The 23,249-nt window shown below is 39.9% G+C and overlaps 1 protein-coding gene across 1 annotated transcript in view; it reads right to left on the bottom strand.

Annotated features, from left to right (window-relative positions):
• Nucleotides 1-1,314: 1,314 nt before the first annotated feature.
• The window catches only part of LOC139740560 (pseudouridylate synthase PUS7L-like), an 89,139-nt gene continuing 67,204 nt past the window's right edge, over nt 1,315-23,249 (bottom strand). Inside the window, exons 4-8 of the mRNA XM_071651145.1 lie at nt 22,334-22,348; nt 10,737-10,856; nt 8,664-8,836; nt 2,583-2,766; nt 1,315-1,878 (exon numbers count right to left, since the gene is read on the bottom strand). Coding sequence (XP_071507246.1) covers nt 1,315-1,878; nt 2,583-2,766; nt 8,664-8,836; nt 10,737-10,856; nt 22,334-22,348 — 1,056 coding nt within the window. The remainder of the gene's footprint in view (nt 1,879-2,582; nt 2,767-8,663; nt 8,837-10,736; nt 10,857-22,333; nt 22,349-23,249) is intronic.

Here is a 23,249-nt window from a genome sequence, read left to right on the forward strand (position 1 = left end):
GTGCCGCCTCTGGATCCGCCACTGGGAAATACATGACAGGTACACAGTGATATGAAGATTACTTTGTCAGTGGAGAACCAGAAGGGCTTAATCACAATTGGGGGGGGGGGGGGGATATTGAGTTAGGTATTATGCTGCAGAGTTTGATCTCCTCTACATTACAGTGTCAATTTTGAATTATTTTCATTTTCAGTAAAATGTTACAGATTAAAACCACAAGGATGCTATTTTACCCTATGATTTGGAACAATGCATATAAATCTACCAACACTTGATAAAATAAGCTGTTTATTTCTTGAAAATTGATTGTTTCATTTTTATTTACGCTCAAATCTTAGAAGGCGATAATAGCACCCTTCTTGTTCTTGGCAGACATGTAAATGATACCAGAGAGTACCAGTACTGTCAAAACACCACACATTCTTTTTTTCAACTTAGACTGAATGGTTACTTATTGCAATGTCTCATTCTCCTTGCATCCCCACAAAACGGACATGAAAATGAATATCTGTAAGCCATCTGTATCTTCATCTGGGTGTGTTATGAAAAGCCATTGCACGAAATGAAAGTGAAAGCAAAGAAGCAAATTTGTCTTTGATCAGGAGTACCTAATATAGGAGTCATTGCAACAAGGAAGAGATGTACAAAAATGTTTGAAATGATTTGTCTCCGTGATGGGAACAGAATTAATGCTGTGACAACAAAACATTCCTCTCTCAATATGTGCAATGTTCAATGGGCTTTTACCGTATGGTGAAGTCTCGAGCAGTGTTGAGTGTCTACGTAATTTCAAGACTGCTCAGCCTGCATTTCTCATACATAGATTAAATCTTGCACCATGGTAACACTGTTCATTCTACCAGTTTGTTACATCCACCATACTTCCTCAAATTCATGAAATTCTTCCGGCGAGATGTTTTCATTACAACTGATTGACAAATTGCCCTACATCGGTGTAAATGAGCACTGAACCATACTTATTTTATGTTAGTCTAGGTATTGAATAGAATGATTTGAAATGCTACACAATGAATATCAAAGTTGTTTTCCTGCTTATATAGGTTGCAATTTGGCAATTGATCAAAGCTGTCTGTTTACATATTGCAGATGCAACACAACTGCACACATCTTATGAGCACAACGACATTACATGATATATATTTCCTTCTTTTCTTTAAAATGAATTCTCCTCGTGTGCACATGAACACAGTTCCTGATGAAGCACAGCATGGTTGTTTATAGTCTGAGAACGTACAGATAATTGGAAATATAATGGAGCAATGTTGAACAGCAAAAATGAGCATGGACTTGGTGTCACCTCTTCATTAATTCTCTGAGAAGAACAGTAGCATAACATGATGCCGGCAAGTCAAAGGAGAGCTTTAAAGTCTTTTCCTTCTGTGCGGTTCTCATCTCGCTACCAAGAGAAGGGTGAAGACAAGGCTCATTAGCAGCACTGCTGGAGTCCATGCCACTCCCACAGACAACATTATCATCACCCCTGCTGCTTTGGAGAGCAATGCTCCCTGGGGTGTCATTAGGTCTCCTTTTACCACCGTTGCCTGGCAACCACGTCTGAGCTCCACATGTTTCTCCCTGGCCAGCATCATCTCCTTCGTCACTTGCGGCACGCCCGCCCCATCCCCAGACCAGGTTTCTTGGGTGACTAACAAGCTTCCTGTAGCCCCCTGGGACGTTGAGTCTGAGGGCTGGAAGCCTGAAGTTGCACTCCCCAAGACCTCCATCTCTCAACCTTCTCTGATATTCTTCTCCCACTGCGTGAGCTGGAAACTGTACGTTGTTGCCTGGCAGGGGGAGGACCACGTCGGTGATGGAAAAGCTGCCACCCATGATGTCTTTTTGGTTGACAACATGCACCTGTTGTGGGTAATAAAAGATTGGAATACGAGTCAAAAGGACAACAGTTATTCATCATATTTCAACAGCACAAGGATAATTGATAATGGCTTTGAAGTGTGCTATAAGTAAAGGCAAACTTATAATGAGCATAGATAGAGCATACTCTGATACAATAAGCAAAATTCTTGAGTGCAAAAAAACACTTGAGAAAATGAAAGAGTATTTCGTTATGAAACTTCGTTAAAGCGAGCATGAAATCCTTGGCCACAAAACCTTGTCATTATAGAAATGGCCCCGTCTCTGTAACAGATATTGTTTGACTACTCTCTCTGATTATATTATACATTATTGCTCAAGGACAAAGGAATAGTGACAATGATGATGGGAAGACATGGAGAGTGAGGGAGAGTAAGAAGACAGAGCAGGCCCATTCATGTATGAGCTATTGGTTTTTGCATCGCCATGAGAAAAATCAACAGCTACATAATTTTGATTACATATCAGATTAACTTTATCACATGATAAGAGGAGGAGATTGATTTTGGGGTACAAGACAAATATACCCACTATTCTAAAAAAGCTGCAATTTCCTCTGTGTTTACTGGATTTTCTTCAATATATATTGATTTACATGTATCTATATCTCTCAGGCTATACAGTTGCTTGATGTGTGAGAATTCTAGTTTTCAGAGTAAGTTCTAAAGGTTTTGAGTGGCAATCACCTTGGTTTCAGAGTCTTCCTGCAGTACCAAATCCCCATCCTGAACCTGGTAACCATGGCGACCTATCCGCCACGAGGCCATCTGGTTCCACACCAGACTGCAGAAGGCATGGACGTACATCTGACGCATTTTGTGAGGGATGTTCATCAGGGCTTTGATGCATCCGTCATTCCCTGTTCCATGCCTGAAATAGGCAAGTTCATAAAATGGGAAAGGTCCGATAGAAAAGGATAAGCTACAAAAACTTTCACTGAAAAGGATTCACATTGTAGTTAACTCCCTTGAGTCAGATAAGGGAGCTAAATTTGGTAATACCAAATGATAAAAGCACACATCCCCTTTGCAGTCTGAAAAAAAATAGGCCCTACTTGAATATAGGTGGACCATATGGTTCAATGCAGCCTGTGGTAACATCAAAAGATTAAAAGAAAAGATTTCTTTCATTTCAAACATTTACTGTATGGCACATTTTGAACAACTGAATCTGTGTGGTTCCTTTGCTCTAGATACATTACGCAGTTCTGAAAAAGTCCAGGAATGGTTAGCTCCATATTAAATTTGACATCTTTTATAAGGAGAGTCATGAAAATACACAAGACTGAAAAACAAACACACTGGTCCTAAAAAGACATGTGATTTTGACTTAATTAGACATGGTAATCTTACTGGTTCCTACAAGTCATTATTTTGGGTATCAAATCTTCTGATTATCATTATTAGGTGATACGCTTTTAGCGTATCACCTATTGTGTTTGTCAAAATCTTCCTTTCTTTCTTTTTATTCTTCTTTCTTTCTGGCACATTTTGTGTCGTGAATATCTCAACATTGACATGACGGAATAACATGACATTTTCAGTCAACATGTCTCATGACAATATCTAGCCACAATAAGGTTTTCATGACAGTAACATATCTATGACGTCATCTAGGCGCCATTTTGTGATTTTCGGACCATGTTACATGATCGATCAGGGGCGTCACCAGCTTTTTTTCAAGGGGGGTGCGTTTTGACACTAAATGTTTACGATATTTTTTGGACAGACATTTGGAATATAGGAAGCTTCTCAATCCCTTACAGTTTTTTTTTAGGGAAACCGGCGCACCGGTAGCTAGGATTTCATCTTGGGGGGGGGGGGGGGGTAATATGCGAGGGAGCGAGCAAGGGTGGGGGGGTGAGGGTGTGGAAGTGCCGGAGAGGGTTGTACCCCTTATAAATGGATTATAGAATGACGGTGTGAAACGACAAATTACTTCCAGCGATATCGGGGGAACGGCATAACGACCACATGCGAGCGAGCGGAGCGAGCGAGCTTGAAAATTTTGACATTTTACAGTCCAAAAACTGCCGTTTGTAGCCATATTCTTTTGCTTTGTAAATTAAGGGGGGCGCACCGGGCGCAACTGCTGGTAATTACTGGTAGCAACATCAGGTAAATGGCATAATAATTAAATGCGAGCGAGCAAAGAGAGCGAGCTTGGAAATTTTGTCATTTTACAGTCCAAAAACTGCCATTTGGAGCCATATTTTTTCGCTTTGGAAATAAAGGAGGGGTAGGGGCGCATCGGGCGCAACTGCCGGTAATTACTGGCAGCAACATCAGGAGAATTGCATAACAATTAAATGCGAGCGAGCGAAAAGAGCGAGCTTAAAAATTTTGATATTTTACAGTCCAAACACTGCCATTTAGAGCCGTATTTTTTCGCTTTGGAGATAAAAGAGGGGTGGGGGCGCAACGAGCGCAACTGCCGGTAATTAGTGGCAATAACATCAGAAGAATTGCATAACAATAATTAAATGCGAGCGAGCGAGCGAGCGAGCTTGAAATTTTTGACATTTTTACAGTCCAAAAACTGCCGTTTGTAGCCGTATTTTTTTGCTTTGGAAATTAAGGGGGCGCATCGCGCGCAACTTACTGTTGGCAATATCTGGCAGCAACATCAGGTGAATGGCATAACAATAAATGCGAGCGAGCGAAGAGAGCGAGCTTAAAAATTTTGATATTTTACAGTCCCAAAACTGCCATTTGGAGCCATATTTTTTCGCTTTGGAAATAAAGGAGGTGGGCGCACCGGGCGCAACTGCCGGCAATTTCTGGCAGCAACATCAGGAGAATTGCATAACAATTAAATGCGAGCGAGCGAGCGAGCTTGAAAATTTTGACATTTTACAGTAAAAAACAAACAAAACTGCCGTTTGTAGCTATATTTCTTCGATTTAGAATTTAAGGGGGCGCATCGGGCGCAACTCCTGGCAAATAGTGGCAGCAATATCAGGAGAGCATACTAGTAATGATTACATTCGAGCGAGCGGGACGAGCGAGCTTGAAAATATTACATTTTACAGTCCAAAAACTGCCGTTCTTTTCTTAGCAATATTTTTTCGCTTTGGAAATTAAGGGGGGAGGGGCACCGGGCGCAACTGCAGGCAATTACTGGCAGCAACATCAGAAGAATGGCATAAAGATTAAATGCTAGCGAACGGAGCGAGCGAGCTTGAAAATTTTGACATTTTACAGTCCCCAAATTGCCGTTTGTAGCTATATATTTTTTGCTTTGGAAATTAAGGGGGCGCACCAGGCGCAACTGCCGGAAATTACTGGCAGCAACTTCAGGAGAATGGCATTACGACTAAATGCGAGCGAGAGGAGCGAGCGAGCTTGAAAATTTTGACATTTTACTGTCCAAAAACTGCCGTTTGAAGCTATATTTTTTTTCGCTTTGGAAATTAAAGGGGGGGGGGGGGGGACGCCCGGTGCGCCCCTCTCCCTGGATCCGCCACTGGTAGTCAAGGGTGTGGGTTTATGTTCATGACTGGGGGAGGTATGACCAGCGAGGTGGCGTCGAAGTGACCAAGCGGGGAAAGGATGTCCAAAATCTGCACTTTAGAGCATCCCCTAAACTAATTGTGCGTGTTTGTTTGTGTGTGTGTATTATAATGTACATGGAAAAGTTAGGAATTAGCCCAGGTCAAGTCTTTTCATTGGCAATGCAAGACATTTTTACATAGACTAGTATGTAAAGCAACACTGCAAAATCAATGATCTAGCTTTGATATAACGAAGCGTAAGGTACAAAGGTGTACATTCTACATCACATTGCGCAACATTGTAGCGACTCTTCGTTCGGATGTACCGAGTACACTGCGCACATCCTGCTTATATGCAGAATGCCAACCAGGAATCACGCTGAATCACAATCTTTTATCGGGTCCGGGGTTTTTAAACAATGTTTCACACTGTATCTATACCTATCTAATTATGGTTAAAAGAAATCATAGAAAAATATCTTATTTCTTGATCACCCTTTCATTCAAAAGCAGTTTACTAACACTTGAATTACTATTTCGGTAAGTCTTTTTTTTTTTTACCAGCGGATTGGGAGGGGGCGCACCCCTACCCCCCCCCCCTCCCCCCGTAGTTACGCCACTGCTTTTGGGTGAAATAATTGGACAGATTTCTTGAATTCTAACAAAAAAACAAGAAAATCTTTTCATCGCGGGAATTATGATTATGTGGGGTGGGGCAAATGGTACGCTTGCCTTCCAACATTTCTATGGGGGCAACATTTTTGTTTTCTTTCAAAAGCAAGAAAATCTTCTCATTTCGGGAATTATTAATTATGGGGGGGGGGGTCAAAATTTAAATATGCTTGCCCCTCCAATATTTTTATGGGGGTAACTTTTTGTTTTTCTGTCAAAAAAAGAGATAAGAAAATCTTCTCGTCTCTGGAATTATGGAGGGGGGTGGGCAAAATGATACGCTTGCCACTCCATTTTTTTCATCTTTTTTTAGTGAGGCTAGGGCTCGCTCTTGGGCTGGCAATGGATTGGTCAGAAGTAACGTACATAGACCCTAAGTAGCACACGTATCTCCGTATCGTACGGATGTACAGTAATACGGTCGATAAATAGTAAACACTGTAGAATACTAATAGATATGTATAAAATCAGTGCTGCCAGAACCAGGGGTTCGAATTGATTTGTGTGTGTGTGTGTGTGTGTGTGTGTGTGTGTGTGTGTGTGTGTGTGTCCCTGGTGCAAAATATAAAGAAAAAAATAGAAAAGAGTAATCATCTAGCATCCGGCGTTGAGGTCGCTCGCAGACTGATTTTTTTTTTTTTTTTTTAAGGATCTGAAGGGGGGTGCGTTCGCACCCAACGCACCCCCCCTGGTGACGCCCATGTCGATCATAACTTCATAACTAAAGGTCATTTCTGTATCATTTTCATTGGACATAAAGTTCAGGTCACGCTCTATCTTACTTTTTAATGCTAATTACCTAGGACATCATTAGACATCAAAGTTTTTAAATGCTTAAAACGACTTCCCAATGGGAAATCTCGAAGTTTCAGACAATTTTAAGCGTTCCGCGCGTTCGCGTCCGTCCGCGCATTTCCGCGCGCAGTGCGCGTAAGCAACATGAAAATGCACATTTTTTGACAGATTTGGATTCCTGATACATTAAGTAACAATATCCATTGATTTCCGATCAATTTCGACCTATAACAAAGGAATGCGCTGGCGTCAAAGTTGAAATTTTGTGTGCGCGTCTATGTGGAAATATAGCGAAAAACATGTCTTTGTTTATTTCGCCATAGCTCTTTAAAACGTCAGGTGACCCTATGTTTTTATTGCATATTACAAAAGCATATGAATTGAAAATAACGTTTCAAGTACCAATATTTCCCTAAATACATTATGACGTCATCATATCATCATCTGAAATCAAAAAAGTGGAATTAATTTTTTTGAGGTACTGTTTCTGACATTCATTTGCTCGTATCTCTGTTGTTTAAGCTCAATATTATCCCAAATTCAGATATGGTGTACTTTGAACATTTGCCTTTTAATTCCATGTCATGGTTTTGAAATTTGATGACGTCATCATACCTTAAATTGTGATTAAAGGTAAAGATGCAAAATCGGACAAGTTTACGTGTTATGTCTATGGGAGGTGATTTTTTTTAAAACCATGCATTGACTTAACAACGTTTAAGCACCTTTATCTCAGCTGATTTTGCTTCATTTCCTCTGAAACTTTAGTATGTCGTAGCTGAGACAATAAGCTGCAGTAATCATGCATTTTATTCTTTGAAATCTTCTCATCATTTTGACAATTTTGCAGTTTAAAACTGAAAATGAGAATGGAATGTGGACAAAACGATTCCTCATGTATCTTTCACATACATAAGTTTACGTTCCCCATATTTTCTCGTCGAGACATATGGCCGAGTGGATAAAGGCGACGTCTCAGAGACTTGAGGTTGCGGGTTCGAACCCCACAAGATCACGAAAATACTTAGCTATTTTACTTTTTTTTTCTTCAATTTTGTATTACATATTCGTCCATGTAGAAATCACGTTCGTATATAAACGCACCTATACACACACACACAGACACACACACACGCCATATCCCTCTTTTTTGTGTGTTGGAGACCACATTGCTTCGACTGCAGCAAAATTTTGCCGGTTGACTTTGTCAAACCAATCATAGTATGTAATGACGACGACTGAGGTGTTGTACTTTGAACAATTGTCTTTCAAGACGATGTCATTGTTTTGTAATTTGATGACGTCATTACACTGAAAATTGTGATTAAAGGCAAGGTATCAAAACCAGCCAATTATAGGTTTTATGTCTGCGGGATGTATTTTTCCCAAGTTGCCAGAAATGGCATAGCGACCTCAGTCGTTACAAGGCCGCTTTTCCGTCTAGCAATGCAATAGATGTTCACACGGCCACGTTAGTTGAGTGGGCATTGACTTTCCCCCTGTTATATCTATACATTGTTTTTTTTTTGTCTTACCATTTCCGTGGATGACCCGTGGTCGAGTGGTTACAGAAACGGTTTCGCATGCACGCTCAATATAACTTCAAGGTGCCTATATCACATTCTTTTCTTGTCGATCACAGATGACCGTCATCTGATGACCACAAGCGTATCACCTAACTCGTCCTCAATGTGACGAGTTTTCATGTCTCGTTAATATTTTCATTTTCTAGCCAAACTTGTTTTCACATAATTCCCCCTCACCCATCCCCCTCTTCCCTCCCCTGGGGGCAGTTCTGAAAATGTACCTGTTGAGTGCTTTAAGGAGCAGACACTCCCTGGTCTTGTGAGAGGGCATCAGTTTGAGGGCAGCCTTGGCGGATCCTGTAGACTGGTAGCAGCGCTTGGCTTGGTTGGTCGGACTGGACTGGTCTGCGTCCGGCCCATCATCTGGTGACAAGATCAAGCTAACTGCTTCGGCCTACAATATATGCATGGACAAAAAGGAGGATGCACATTACTTGACCCCTACTAAGCTTTGTTTGCCGATTGGCAAGTCTGCCGCAGTGCTTTCCTTGCATATTGGCACAAAAAATTGAGAAACTAATTGTCAATACAGTATAATTTATAATCTAATTCCCCTAATTTCTATTGTGCCAACATGGCCTTCTCTCTTCTACTGAGACATGTGATGGCTACTTGCCAACTTGATAAAGTTTGAAGGAATTACTGAATGGTGATGAAAAAACAAAAACCAAAAAAAAACTTTGCAAGTGAAGTGCCTGGAGATAGAACACATTATGGGCTAAATTTCGATAGATGTACGGATGTTTTTGATTAAATGGAATTCACTGCAAAGCAAGAATTGATTTGAAAGTGATAAGAGCTAATAAACGAATCCTCTCATTCTTCTGCAGCCACACTGGAACAGAACCAGAATGCATGTCAGATCAATTTGCATGAAATATACTCAGTAAAAAAAAGAAAGCAAACACTTTTTACAGTTCATATTTTTCATAGAAGATTTTCATAAAAATCATTGTGTCATATACCACTCTAAAGGCTATTTAATTGACTATCAATCTGTTAGGTTTATACAAAGGGGAATTTTATGCATGAGTGAACACATTCATTTTTGTCCTCCAAGGCAAAAAAGTAAAAATTGCAGAAATTGACACAATGAAATTAATATGTAAATGCCCTCCAAGATAACAATGATATCAGAAGACCCATTTAATGCAATAGGAGACATGAATGAAATAGCAGAAATAAGTTTTCATTCCCTTGTTTCTCTTTATATTCTCAAACATAACATAGTGGGGAAACTGAAGGTTGAACATGGGCATTCTCTGTCAACTTGAAATTTAGATGACATAGGGAGTAAGCCGCAAAGGTGATAAAATGAACAGAATTTCTTTTTTGCTTTTTAAAGGGACTGTACAGTACTGGTTGAGGTGGGGATTCATGTTTTGAACATTCCTACGTGAGAGGATGAGAAACCTCTTATGAAATATGAAAGAGCATGTAATTTTAAGAAGGATTCAACGTTTATTTGTTGAAAATTGGTTTTCAAATGGCTGAGATATCCAAAAAAGTGATAATAATAAAAGGCGACAGGCCACGCTTTTATTAGGATCTCTTTGTTTCACCTTGTTCTTGGATATCTTAGCCATTTCGAAACTGATTTTCATCAAATAAACTTTTGATACCCCTTAGAATTGCATGCTCTTTGACATCTCATAGAGTGGTTTCTGAATATCTTGCAAAACGTTAAAAGTTAATTCCGCACCTCAACCAGAACTGTACACACCCTTTTATTATGGAATTGAAGAATTCATGAGACAAATTAAAGAACCAAATATACTATTTCACATTTTCTTAATTTGGAATAACATTTCAAATTTCTACCATCTTTGTTACCATTGCTTCTTCTCTCATGCCTTTTGAATATGGATTTGACAGAAGATTCTTCATTTTCCTCCACTATTTTTTTGCCTTTCTTTATCTTTGGAAGGTTGCAGAGACATTATAGAGATCATAAATTGATTTTTGTAAATTAATTAGCATTTCTTATTGTGTTGAATCTGTCTTTTGTTTCATTGTTATATGGAAGAGCACTTATGCTTGAATACTGTTAACAACTTGTCCATTTTTGCAATTTTTACTTTTGTGCCTTGGAAGAGAAAAACGAATGTGTTCACTTATGCATAAAGTTTCCTTTTTATTGACCTACTGGTACTAGGTTGATAGCCAATTAAATTACCTTTAACACGGTATATGAAATATTAACATTAACCAAATAATCTATGAGAAAGATGAAGTTGAAAAAGTGTTTGCTTTCTTTTTTTGCCGAGTGTAGATAAAAGTGCTGTCAATCTTACATATTTTTCTTGCAGCATGGCACGCCCTATATCTGCAGGAGTAATGGTTGTCATGGCTTTTGATGGATCTAATGTTGATGCCCCAAAACGCTGCTCTCCAAAATAGTTGATGAATCCTTTCTCCTGAAAAGAACAAACGGTAGCAGGAATGGGCTCAAGGTGAAACACTTTCTCTTATCATTTAAAAAAAAATGAGAGGGTGGGCACACAAAACTGATCAAAATCACTGTAATGTTGATATATCAGCAGAAATTGTCGTCATTTAATTCCTGACACCAGGGCTACAGAGAATGAAGTCAAGAACACTAAAATTTTGAGAAGTGTTGAGGTAAAACAGCCTTTGAACTCTCTATAATTACGCACTTTCATAACTCCTTGGTCATGGACAAAATTAGCAATATTGCAACATCACTCAGAGGTGGTTTTCACAATTTAAATAAAAAGGGGGTAAACAGTGTGAGGGAGTACATGAACATCAATGTTTCACTTGACATCTCTGATTCAATGCAAAGATATGGTTACAAGTTGAGATGGGCATAACTGCACGACAGACAATCAGTCAAACAAGACCTATCTCCTGTCTATTTCCATTGTTGACAAAATGACTGATATTACGACATGGCATTACTTTAACAGTGTACACTGTGTGACATTATCATACCATGTTTACCTTTGGTTTCAGCTTCGCTTCAGCTCTTCAATCTTCAGGTTTCATGACCATATCAAGAGGTATGTGTCAGCCTTCACACCTGAGAACTACTGAAGGTTTTGGGATTTATCCGTATGCATTTTCATGTTGCCGCTGATGACAAGGATTCGGATAGGGCTACGATTCCATATTTTCAACCTCTGTAACTATGCAGCAAAGCAATTGATAACAATTCTGTTTGCAAAGTACTGGCATCTCCCACAGCTTATCATGGCCCTAAAGCGATATATCTAGAATAAACCTTCATAACACATGCGAGGCCACCAAAGAGTCATAACAGTTTGATTTTATTTGCCATGTTCAATCATTGGAGTACGAATTCTTTTCATGACAATTATACTTATAAAAGTGCAATTCCTGCAACTGCATTAAACCTCCAACCAAAGCATAGCACAACATTCTCGTATAATTCCACTGATCATTGCTCGAGACAGAATGTGTCTATCACCATAGCTGGATAAATCTTCATCCGTGGGTCTGATGGTATGGTCCATTTTTCACTCAAACTTGAAATCTCTGGATGTGCATTCATTCAGAAAGGACATCTTGTCTGTCGTGCTGGCTTCATAAACACAACTAAAGGGATATCTGAAGAGCAGAGCCTCTCCTCACTCAGTGTAGGCCTGTGTCAATTAACATACTTAAGAAGAAGAAATGAAGCCTCAACCTTAACTTGTACAGTTATACACAAATGCTGACTGGGAAGGCCTTTAAAGTTGTGAAATGGAGAAACTGCTCTCTTACAACTGAAAACAAAAAAAAAACAGCTGTTACTACGGTACGTACAAGCAAAGGAGTCGGGGTTCTTAAAATGGACATTCTCTATGCAGCATTCCTGAAACACATTCTGCACAACCAAGCTCAAGCTGAGGACAACATCAAGCCTTGGCTAACCACAGCCTTGCATCTTCTCATAAGAAAAAGACATCAACTGAACAAATGGCCACTAGAATACAAAATGACTATCCTGGGTATAAACATGGGTGTCAGGTGTAAAACACAAACACCGCATCTCAATTGGGAAGTTCAGCAATTTCTCTAAAGATTGTACTGAACTTGTCTTGATACATTTGATTAGGCTAATCTAAAGCCCTCTCCAGTCAAACAAAACATCAAAAAACAGAAATCATCTAATATTGGCATAGTTCCTCTAAAAACAGAAGTATGGCTAGTCTAAGACCAAAAAGAACTGGCCGGCATCCAAACTCAGCATTTCTAGAGAGCACAATGAGAGAAGGCATCAGTAAAACAAAGAATTCTCACACAACTGAAAGATATGCCAACCAAAGGCTGTTCACATCTCAGTTAATGTGAAAAGAGTTTTCTCCATAAATTTTGGCCTGGGAAAGCACCTACCTGGACCAGATAATTTCAACCGAAGAGTCCTTGGGGAACTAGCTGAGATCATATCTATTTTTGCCATAATTTTTCAGTCCTCTGCCAACAGCAGCATAACACCATTTGACTGGAAACTGGACAATGTGACATCAGTTTTCAAGATGTACAAGCAGCACTATGAACCCTCAAACTGATATAGACCCGTCTCAATCCCCGATTCATGTCTGCTGCAAGGTACAGGAGCACGTCCTGACAAATGCAATCATGGATCCCATAGAAAACCATCAAATCCTGCATCACAAGAAAGATCATAGGAGATACAACTCAAGTTCTTCCACATGGCTGAGGGAGACAGACAGATATCCTAATATTGTGCTTTGCCAAAACTTTTGATCATGCCAATTCCACTACCAGTTGATCAATTCGCTCCTATATACCATGTCATTTATTATAGGGATCCTCAATTGCTAAGATTTCCCTGAGGGCTGGTGGCAAGCAGTTGTGAACAGGGGTGCAAGATTGGACTTCCTGTTTCCTAGTCAGGGGTTCCACAGGGCAGCAGAGATATAAAATATTGACAGAGATAGGGTGGAGAGGACAGGATAGAGAACATTCTACTTATTTGCAAAGACAAACTTTTTATTGATTCCTACCTTTAAAAGGTCATGTAAGTTTCTACTAATCATCACACTACCAGAAAACACAGGAAGTTATACCCCATCTTTCAACCATATGCATAGTTCCTTCAGTAGATTGGTATACTGTATACCGTCGATTTTATGTAGTACACTACGTTATGAGTATTACACAGGCCAAAAACTCATATACTTGTAATGCCCACAAGATATGTGCCCTGTTCTGTTGATGTGTATGTCAAAGCCAAGCACTTTCACCCCATTTTCAAACTCCTTCAAGTGGACAAAGTACTGTATACGCTGTTATTTTCGTGTACAGATATTTTGCGAATGACGAGGCCATAGACATTTTTGTGAGATGTTTTTGCGAATTGATGCCGACGCTTAAGTTAATGCACTGTTAACAGGGCGCATGGAGACATTTTCTTGTTAAATTTGCGATACAACTGTGATTCGCGAAATTCGCGAAAATGAAACCCTCGCGAAAATAACAGCTTATACAGTAAATAAGGGAAACAAAGACATTTTATTTTTTACCAGGAAATCTACTAAATCATAGAATCTTATTTTGTGTTTTCAAAATTACCTTGCTACAGTGTGCCATAAACAGTCAGTTGATAGACCTACATGTATATGGTAAAATCTTCTTGCTTGCTATATATAATTAAATCTTGGAGTACCCGAGTTCATTAAATTTGAAATATTCTGTATGTTTTCACCTCAGAACTGCACTTTTGCAATGTCCATCACTTCATCAAATTTGCATGTGCATGCCATTTCCAATCAACAAGAATATGCCAATTTCTGGAATTTTCACAGGTTCTGATAAAATATATGATGATAAGGGCACATTACAAAAAAAACCTAAAAGTTCTTTGCAGAAATACATCAAATAACTTATAGTTACACACCCAAGGCAAAGTTAAATTTTGTCTTTGTATGTGAAGTGACAGTCCATGAATTCTGATCGACTGAATCAATTTCAATATCAAGTTACTCTATGCATGACCTGTTGCATACAACATTTGATATGAGTCAAATGCAAGTAGAGCAGCATGGAGGTCATACGTTGTGATAAAGGGTTCCACTATCAGATTGATTACACCGCCTGTGGTGTCATTGAAGAAAGTCTTAATCAGGATTCCCTCCGATTCAAAAAAGGTTGTTTCAAACCACTGTGCCATGTTAAGACATGTCGCATAAATCAAGGTCACTGCAACAATCTGCCTTGCTCGGTTACCTTGCACAGCTTGTCTCTGGGTCACGATGAGAAACAAAGTCATCAGGGCCATTGTAACAACAGAGACACAAGAAGTAGCAACAGCTAGCCAGTAGTGGGCAGCATCCCCAATGGACAAACTCTGGCCACCTTCCCAAAGGAGTTCAATAGCACTCACACTTCTGAAGATAAGGAGAGCATATACAAAGCAAGAGCAAAGCAGGAGGATCAAGTCATGTCCGTTATAGACACCATCTGCAATGTAGGTGGCCTTTTTTGGACGGAATTTGAAGAAAAGCTCTGAGGCACGCACATGGCAAATGAACATGACAATGAAAGGGATGGCAAGAGCTATTTCACTGGCAAGCCTGATGGCATCTTTTCCTGAATCGGTTAGTCTGAGTAAAGGCAGCTCAAGAACAAAGTGGTTCCAAGTGACATAGGCTACTGCTGTAAAACCGGATAATGACACAACAGCAAAGGAGTGACATTGGGTGGCCCATGATGCTTTAGTTGATTCTGAAAGGAGCTCAGTTACATTGTTCTCTCTTTCCCAAAAGGTAACCTTCAATTTTCTCCATATATGGATAAAGAATGCACCTCTGTGTCTGTCATTCAGCCTCTCAAATATGGCTTTTTCTTCACTTGCAGCCAGTACAGATCTTGGCAACACAGTTGCCCACAACTGCAAATAAATTGCAGCACAAATAATTACATACTCCACATTAAAGGTGGGGGCTAGCCTTTGAGCAAAGGTAAAAAACTCGAAGCATGTGACATTGATACAATGAAATGATTGAGAGTGACTTATTGGTTCGATATGCAAGTAGTGACATAAAGGTGTGGCAAGCCACCACACAGCAATTGAAAGGAATACTGGATATGTTTGACCAAGATACACACTGAAGACAGTTTTATCAGTAAAAACTGCTTGATAGTGATATTTCATTATGTGGAAACAAACCACTATGCCTGCAAAGAAAAAGAGATTTTCAATAATACCTGTAATCAAGACATCCTTTTCTGAGTTTTCCTGATAGCTGCAAAGGCCCTTGTACACTACATCTATTGCAATACTACAAAGTGACAAAATACTGAACACCTGAAACACATACAGCACTGATTTATGTCTTGGGACAAACAAACACTGAGCATTGTTTCTTGGAGCAGTGTGCTCTGCTCTGAGCTGTTTAGTCTCAGAGGTAGGGAGATTTGGCAAAGACATCTTTGAAGAATGGTAAGATTCTTGTGAGGAATCCGTCAGCAGAGATTCCCCTTGTTCCGGGGGAACCAAGGAAGTGTCACTATTCCTTTGGACAGCCTTTGGAGAATTGTGATCATGACTGTCTGGTGTCTGGCATTGCTGTGCGCGAGGTTCTGCAGGCAAAGACCCTGGACTTAGCATATTCTTTGAAGCACTGTCCTCAGATGGACTGTGGCAGTCCAAACCACTGGACCTTTTAGAGGAATGGAAAAGTAAAGACCTGCTGGAACATCTTCCAGACATCTCTGAACTTGTGGGCGGCATACCGTCATTTTGTTCCACTGTGGCACTAGCACTAAGATCTGAAGGCATCTGATATTGACTTTCCTCAGAAGTGGCAGCATTCCTACTTGTTCCTGTGAGAGCCTGTCTCAGATTCCTTGAGGACGTTCCTTCACCGTTGTCGATGTGACAATGTAATGCCCTTGCACAGTGTCGACATTCAAGTGGCCACAAGATGGCCTGTTCTCCATGCAGATCTGATTTGTTGCGATAAAACCAAATGGCGAGTGTCACAGCTAAGATCACATATGAAAGCAGATTCACTCTTATCAGGTAAAAGACATACTTCTGTCCATCGTCTTGAGTGAGGTATGGCATAAATGAGATACACACTCCCATTGTAGACGTAAAGCAAAGCAGGATTGCACTCTTATATTGGTAACTGTTGATCACTACCTTACTCTCAGCCATGGCTTGGAGGCACTGTGTCTCTAAAGGAAATCGGATTGAACACTTTGAAGTTGTTGTCACCTTTGTCTGGGCTACAATAGCTGCTGAAAAACATCAAATAATTTGCTTAGATAAGATATTCTCATCAGGAGCAAATTCTATGGTAACTGGACAAAGAAGACTTCACACGTCTCAAGTTGCAGCTCTATAATCTCAATGCTCAGTGACATGCCGTCACGACACGACTCTACACATCGTCAAAGGGTGACAAGCTGAAATTAAAGTAGACTTTCACTTCTAGCTAGCTCTGAGGAATATTTGCGTAAGCTGAGCATGTCACGAGACACATGCATGGGTCATGACTATTTATAGGTTTGCTGCAGTTTATGTACTACTCCTGTCATCAACCACTATGACTGACATTTATACAGAAGGTTGAGTGCACTTGAGTACTGTTTCAAGAGACATTACCACTTCTCTATAATCTAGCCACAATGAAGGATGCTTTAATACTTGTACTCCTTTCCCAGTATTTCATGCTGTCGTGTATTGGGATTGGGATCTTATTTTTAAGGTACATCAAATAAATACATGTAGCTTATGACATGCAGGTAATATATTTCAAACTCACCAAAGTGTGTTTTTAATATTTGAGATGTCTCTTGTGGTATGTCCTCTCACTCCACGTGTCAAAACCAGAGTCTCTTGAATCTTACAATTCACGAGATACAGCATATACAGTTCGACCTCAATTATGCGGCCTCTTTTTATCCAGAAATCTCTATTATCCGGATGCGTTCATGCAGTGAAGGACATTTTTTTTTTCATCCAAAATTGAGAAAAAACAGTGACTTTAAACTCAATTAAAATTTCTACAAAACTCACACGATTTACTTACAATATTCATGACAGAACTAACATCAATTCTCACCACATTATCATCGTAAAAGTAAGCAGTCATGATCTATAAATTCACCATAAGAACCATGGATGGAAAACTTGTCAGTAAATCACGGCGCAGCTTTCCAGGGTATGCTACCTGCCTAGCTGCCAGTGCACTGGGACGGCAGCTTGGACGGCAGCTATATGCATTAACATTGTGTCTCTCATTAGTATCCGGCCATTCGCTTATATCCGGATGAGCGCCGGTCCCGACATGGCCAGATAATCGAGGTCGAACTGTATACAGTGTACACAAAGTTCTTGGTAAACATACAATGAGGGGTGAATGGGTTGGAGTCTTCATACTTGAGTAAGATTTTCAATTGGGTAAAACTTTGATTGTCACAGAAATAAAGGTGGGACTAGTTTTGGGGTGGTTTATAGACTCTACATCAATTCTGGGTAATGAATGGGGGCCTACATTTGAGATGGGGGCTGGATGTTGTCTGATACTGTAGGGTAGGACTGACACTATTCCAAAATTCTAGGATACAATTGAGAGATGAAAAAGGTCATTGACTCATTGGAGATGGGGAGGTAGAAGTGGGTAGAGGTCAATGACTAGCTGGATAGGTCGAGAGATAGATCTGGTCCTCATAGTGGATGGAATTCAAGTATAATTAAGCCCTACACAAAAACCACTGTTATAGCCATTCTGCTTTAGAAGAAAAAAGGGACAAAATTATGATTGCAATGTTGAAAATCAATCAAATGAATATGAATATATAGCTATGGAACTAATCCCTTTTAAATTGTGCACTTTGTGCGACTTCATGATCTACATTGTATACACAAATGCACACCCTTGCAGGCACACACGCACACACACACACACACACACACACACACACACACACACACACACACACAATAAACCCATACTCTGCTTTACATTATGTAAAGTCTAAGAAAGATAAACAAGAATTCACAATAAAGCACTTGGAAACATTGGATCAGATTCTCTCAAAGAAACAGTGTATAATTCTGGCCTTTTCCGAGCACACATCAATTTACGTATATCACTGAGGCAAACAAAACAAAGCCCTTTGAGGGCATCACAACTCAACAACTAGGGCTAACACAGCACTGGAAGATTTTTTTATCAGAACATTTTGCACTTATCATACTCATAAACTCTTCTCATGTGACAGATAACCAAGTCAATTGACCACAAAAACTAACTCTATTAGTGGAAACTTTTGTGGAAGTTATTTTTTACACTTCATTCATATTGTAGTAAGATGAATTTGGCATGTCTTTATTCCATGGAATCAAAGTTTAAAACAGGATTACATATAATAGGCAATAAATTTGCAAGCTCCCTTGTCACACTAGTTTGATCATGTTGGGTGATATGCACAAAACTTCCAAAAAAAAAAATTCCCACTTTTCCATGCCAGTAATTGAAAAAAAAAAACAGTTTTCAAGATAGGCACGCAGCATGAACCCTGGAACTAAAGACCCGACTCAATCCCCAATTCATGACTGCTGCAACGTACTGGAGCACGTCCTGACAAATGCAATCATGGATCCGATGGAAAACCATCAAATCCTGCATCATGTGAAAGATCATGTGAGACATTTAACTGAAGTTCACCCATGATTCCTTCACACATATGGCCACGGGTAACAGACAGATATCCTAATATTGCCCTTTAATTGCCAAAACTTTTGATCATGCCAACCACTCCCAGTTGATTAATATACTCCTGCATACCATGCCATTTATCATAGGGATCCTCAATTGCTAAATCTAAAATCTCCCTGAGGGATGGTGCCAAGCAGTTGTGAACAGGGGTGCAAGATTGGACTTTGTGATTCCCATGTCAGGGGTTCCACAGGGCAGCACAGATATATAAAATATTGACAGAAATATAGGGTAGGGGAAGACAGGACAAAGAACATTCTACTTCTTTGTGAGTGCAAAGGTTTTATAGATTTCTTCCTAAAGGTCATGTAAGTTTCTACTAATCATACCTGAAAACAAAGTAAGTTATAAATACCCTCTCTTTCAACCATATGTATAGTTCCTTCAGTACATTGGTATACTGTATACTGCCAATTTTATGTAGTACACTACATGAGTATTACGTCTCTGTTTCATGTGTGATGAGGTGACACAGGCCACACACCCATATACTTGTAATTCCCACAAGATATGTGCCTTGTTCTGATAAAGTGCATATCAAAACCAAGCATTTTCACCCCATTTTCAACCTCCTTCAAGTGGACAAAGTAAATAAGGGAAACAATGACATTTGTTTTTTTTAACCTGGAAATCTATTAAATCATACAATCTTATTTTGTGTTTTTCTCAATTACCTTGCTGTGCCATAAAGTCTGTTTAGAGACCTGTATGGTAACATCTTCTTGCAATATAATTAAATCTTTGAGTACCTGAGTTTGCTACATTTGAAATATTCTGTACGTTTTTAACCTCAGAACTGCACATTTGCAATGCCCATCACTCTACCAAATTTGCATATGTGCATACCACAACCAATCAACAACGATATACCAATGGAATTTTCACAGGTTTTGAAATGATATATAATGATAAGTGAACATTACAAGAACTTAAGGTGGTTTTTTTTTTCCAGAACTTCATAAAATAACTTTCAGTAACAAACCCAAAGCAAAGTTAAAGGGACTGTACAGTAATGGTTGAGATGTGGATTCATGTTTTGACCATTCCAATTTGAGATAATGAGAAACCTTTTATGAAATATGAAAGAGCATGTAATTTTATGAAGGATTCAACGTTTATTTGATGAAAATTGGTTTTCAAATGGCTGAGATATCAAAAAAGTGATAATGATAAAAGGCGACAGGCCACGCCTTCTATTAGGATCTCTTTGTTTCACCTTGTTTCTGGATATCTCAGCAATTTCCAAACCGATTTTCATCAAATAAACTTTTGATACTCCTTAGAATTGCATTCTCTTTGACATCTCATAGAGTGGTTTCTGAATATCTCAAAAAACGTTAAAAGCTAAATCCTCACCTCAACCAGAACTGTACACACACCCTTTAGATTTTGTCTTTGTATGTGAAGTGACAGGCCGTGAATGCTGATCGACAGAATCAATTTCAATATCAAGCTACTCTATGCATGACCTGTTGCATACAACATTTGATATGAGTCAAATGCAAGTAGAGCAGCATGGAGGTCATACGTTGTGATAAAGGGTTCCACAATCAGATTGATTACACCACCTGTGGTGTCGTTGAAGAAAGTCTTAATCAGGATTTCCTCCGATTCAAAAAAAGTTGTTTCAAACCACTGTGCCATGTTAAAACATGTCGCATAAATCAATGTCACTGCAACAATCTGCCTTGCCCGGGTACCTTGCACGGCTTGTCTCTGGGTCACGATGAGAAACAAAGTCATCAGGGCCATTGTAACAACAGAGACACAAGAAGTAGCAGCACCTAGCCAGTAGTGGGCAGCATCCCCAATGGACAAACTCTGGCCACCTTCCCAAAGGAGTTCAATAGCACTCACACTTCTCAAGATAAGGAGAGCGTATACAAAGCAAGAGCAAAGCAGGAGGATCAAGTCATGTCCATTATAGAGACCGTCTGCAATGTAGGTGGCCTTTTTTGGACGGAATTTGAAGAAAAACTCTGAGGCATGCACATGGCAAATGAACATGACAATGAAAGGGATGGCAAGGGCTATTTCACTGGCAAGCCTGATGGCATCTTTTCCTGAATCGGTTAGTCTGAGCAAAGGCAGCTCAAGAATACAGTGGTTCCAAGTGATATAGGCTATTCCTGTGACACCAGATAATGACACAACAGCAAAGGAGTGACATTGGGTGGCCCATGATGCTTTAGATGATTCTGAAATGAGCTCAATTATATTGTTTTCTCTTTTCCAAAAGGAAACTTTCAATTTTTTCCATATCTGGCTAAAGAATGCATCTCTGTGCCTGTCATTTAGCCTCTCAAATATGGCCTTTTCTTCACTTGCAGCCAGTACAGATCTTGGCAACACAGTTGCCCACAACTGCAAATAAATTGCAGCGCAAATGATTACATACTCCACATTAAAGGTGGGGGCTAGCCTTCGAGCAAAGGTAAAAAACTCAAAGCATGTGACATTGGTACAATGAAATGATTGAGAGTGACTTATAGGTGTGTTATGCAAGTAGTGACATAAAGGTGTGGCAAGACGCCACACAGCAACTGATAGGAATACTGGAAATCCTTGACCAAGATACACACTGAAGACAGTTTTATCAGTAAAAACTGCCTGATAGTGGTATTTCATTATGCGGAGACAAATCCCTATGCCTGCAAAGAGGCAGACATCTTCAATCATACCTGTAATCAAGACATCCTTTTCTGAGTTTTCCTGATAGCTGCAAAGGCCCTTGTACACTACATCTATTGCAATACTACAAAGTGACAAAATACTGAACACCTGAAACACATACAGCACTGATTTATGTCTTGGGACAAACAAACACTGGGCAGTGTTTCTTGGAGCAGAGTGCTCTGCTCTGAGCTGTTTAGTCTCAGGGGTAGGCAGATTTGGCAAAGACATCTTTGACGAATGGTAAGATTCTTGTGAGGAATCCATCAGCAGAGACTCCCCCTGTTCTGAGGGAACCAAGGAAGTGACACTCCTTTGGACAGCCTTTGGAGAATTGCGAGCATGACTGTCTGGTGTCTGGGATTGCTGTGTGAGAGGTTCTACAGGCAAGGACCCTGGACTTAGTATATTCTTCGAAGCACTGTCCTCAGATGGATTGTGGCAGTCCAAACCACTGGACCTTTTAGAGGAACGGGAAAGGAAAGACCTGCTGGAACATCTTCCAGACATCTCTGAACTTGCAGATGGCATACTGTCATTTTGTTCCACTGTAGCACTTCGCTCTGGAGGCATCTGATATTGACTTTCCTCAGAATTAGTAGCAATATTCCTACTTGTTCCTGCGAGAGCATGTGTCAGATTTCTTGAGGATATTCCTTCAACGTTGTCGATGTGACAATGTAATGCCCTTGCACAGTGTCGGCATTCAAGTGGCCACAAAATGGCCTGTTCTCCATGCAGATCTGATTTTTTGTGATAAAACCAAATGGTGAGTGTCACAGCTAGGATCACGTATGAAAGCAGATTCACTCTTACCAGGTAGAAGACATACTTCTGTCCATCGTCTTGAGTGAGGGATGGCATAAATGAGATACACACTCCCATTGTAGACATAAAGCAAAGCAGGATTGCACTCTTATATTGGTAACTGTTGATCACTACCTTACTCTCAGCCATGGCTTGGGGGCACTGTGTCTCTAAAGGAAATCAGATTGAACACTTTGAAATTGTTGTCACCTTTGTCTGAGCTCACATACTTGCTGCAAAGTCAAATAATCTGCTACTGCGGCATTCTCACCAGGAGCAAATTTTATGGGAACTGGACAAAGAAGACTTCACACGTCTCAAGTTGCAGCTCTATAATCTCAATGCTCGGTGACATGCCGTCACGACACGGCTCTACACATCGTCAAAGGGTGACAAGCTGAAATTAAAGTAGACTTTCACTTTTAGCTAGCTCTGAGGAATATTTGTGTAAGCTGAGCATGTCACGAGACGCATGCATGGGTCATGACTATTTATAGGTTTGCTGCAGTTTATGTACTACTCCTGTCATCAACCACTATGGTTGACATTTATACAGAAGGTTGAGTGCACTTGAGTACTGTTTCAAGAGACATTACCACTTCTCTA

This window comes from Diadema antillarum, unplaced genomic scaffold (genome assembly GCF_040938485.1).
Source record: "Diadema antillarum isolate AM-2024a unplaced genomic scaffold, OU_Dant_1.0 seq00000861_RagTag, whole genome shotgun sequence".
Lineage (NCBI taxonomy): Eukaryota > Metazoa > Echinodermata > Echinoidea > Diadematoida > Diadematidae > Diadema > Diadema antillarum.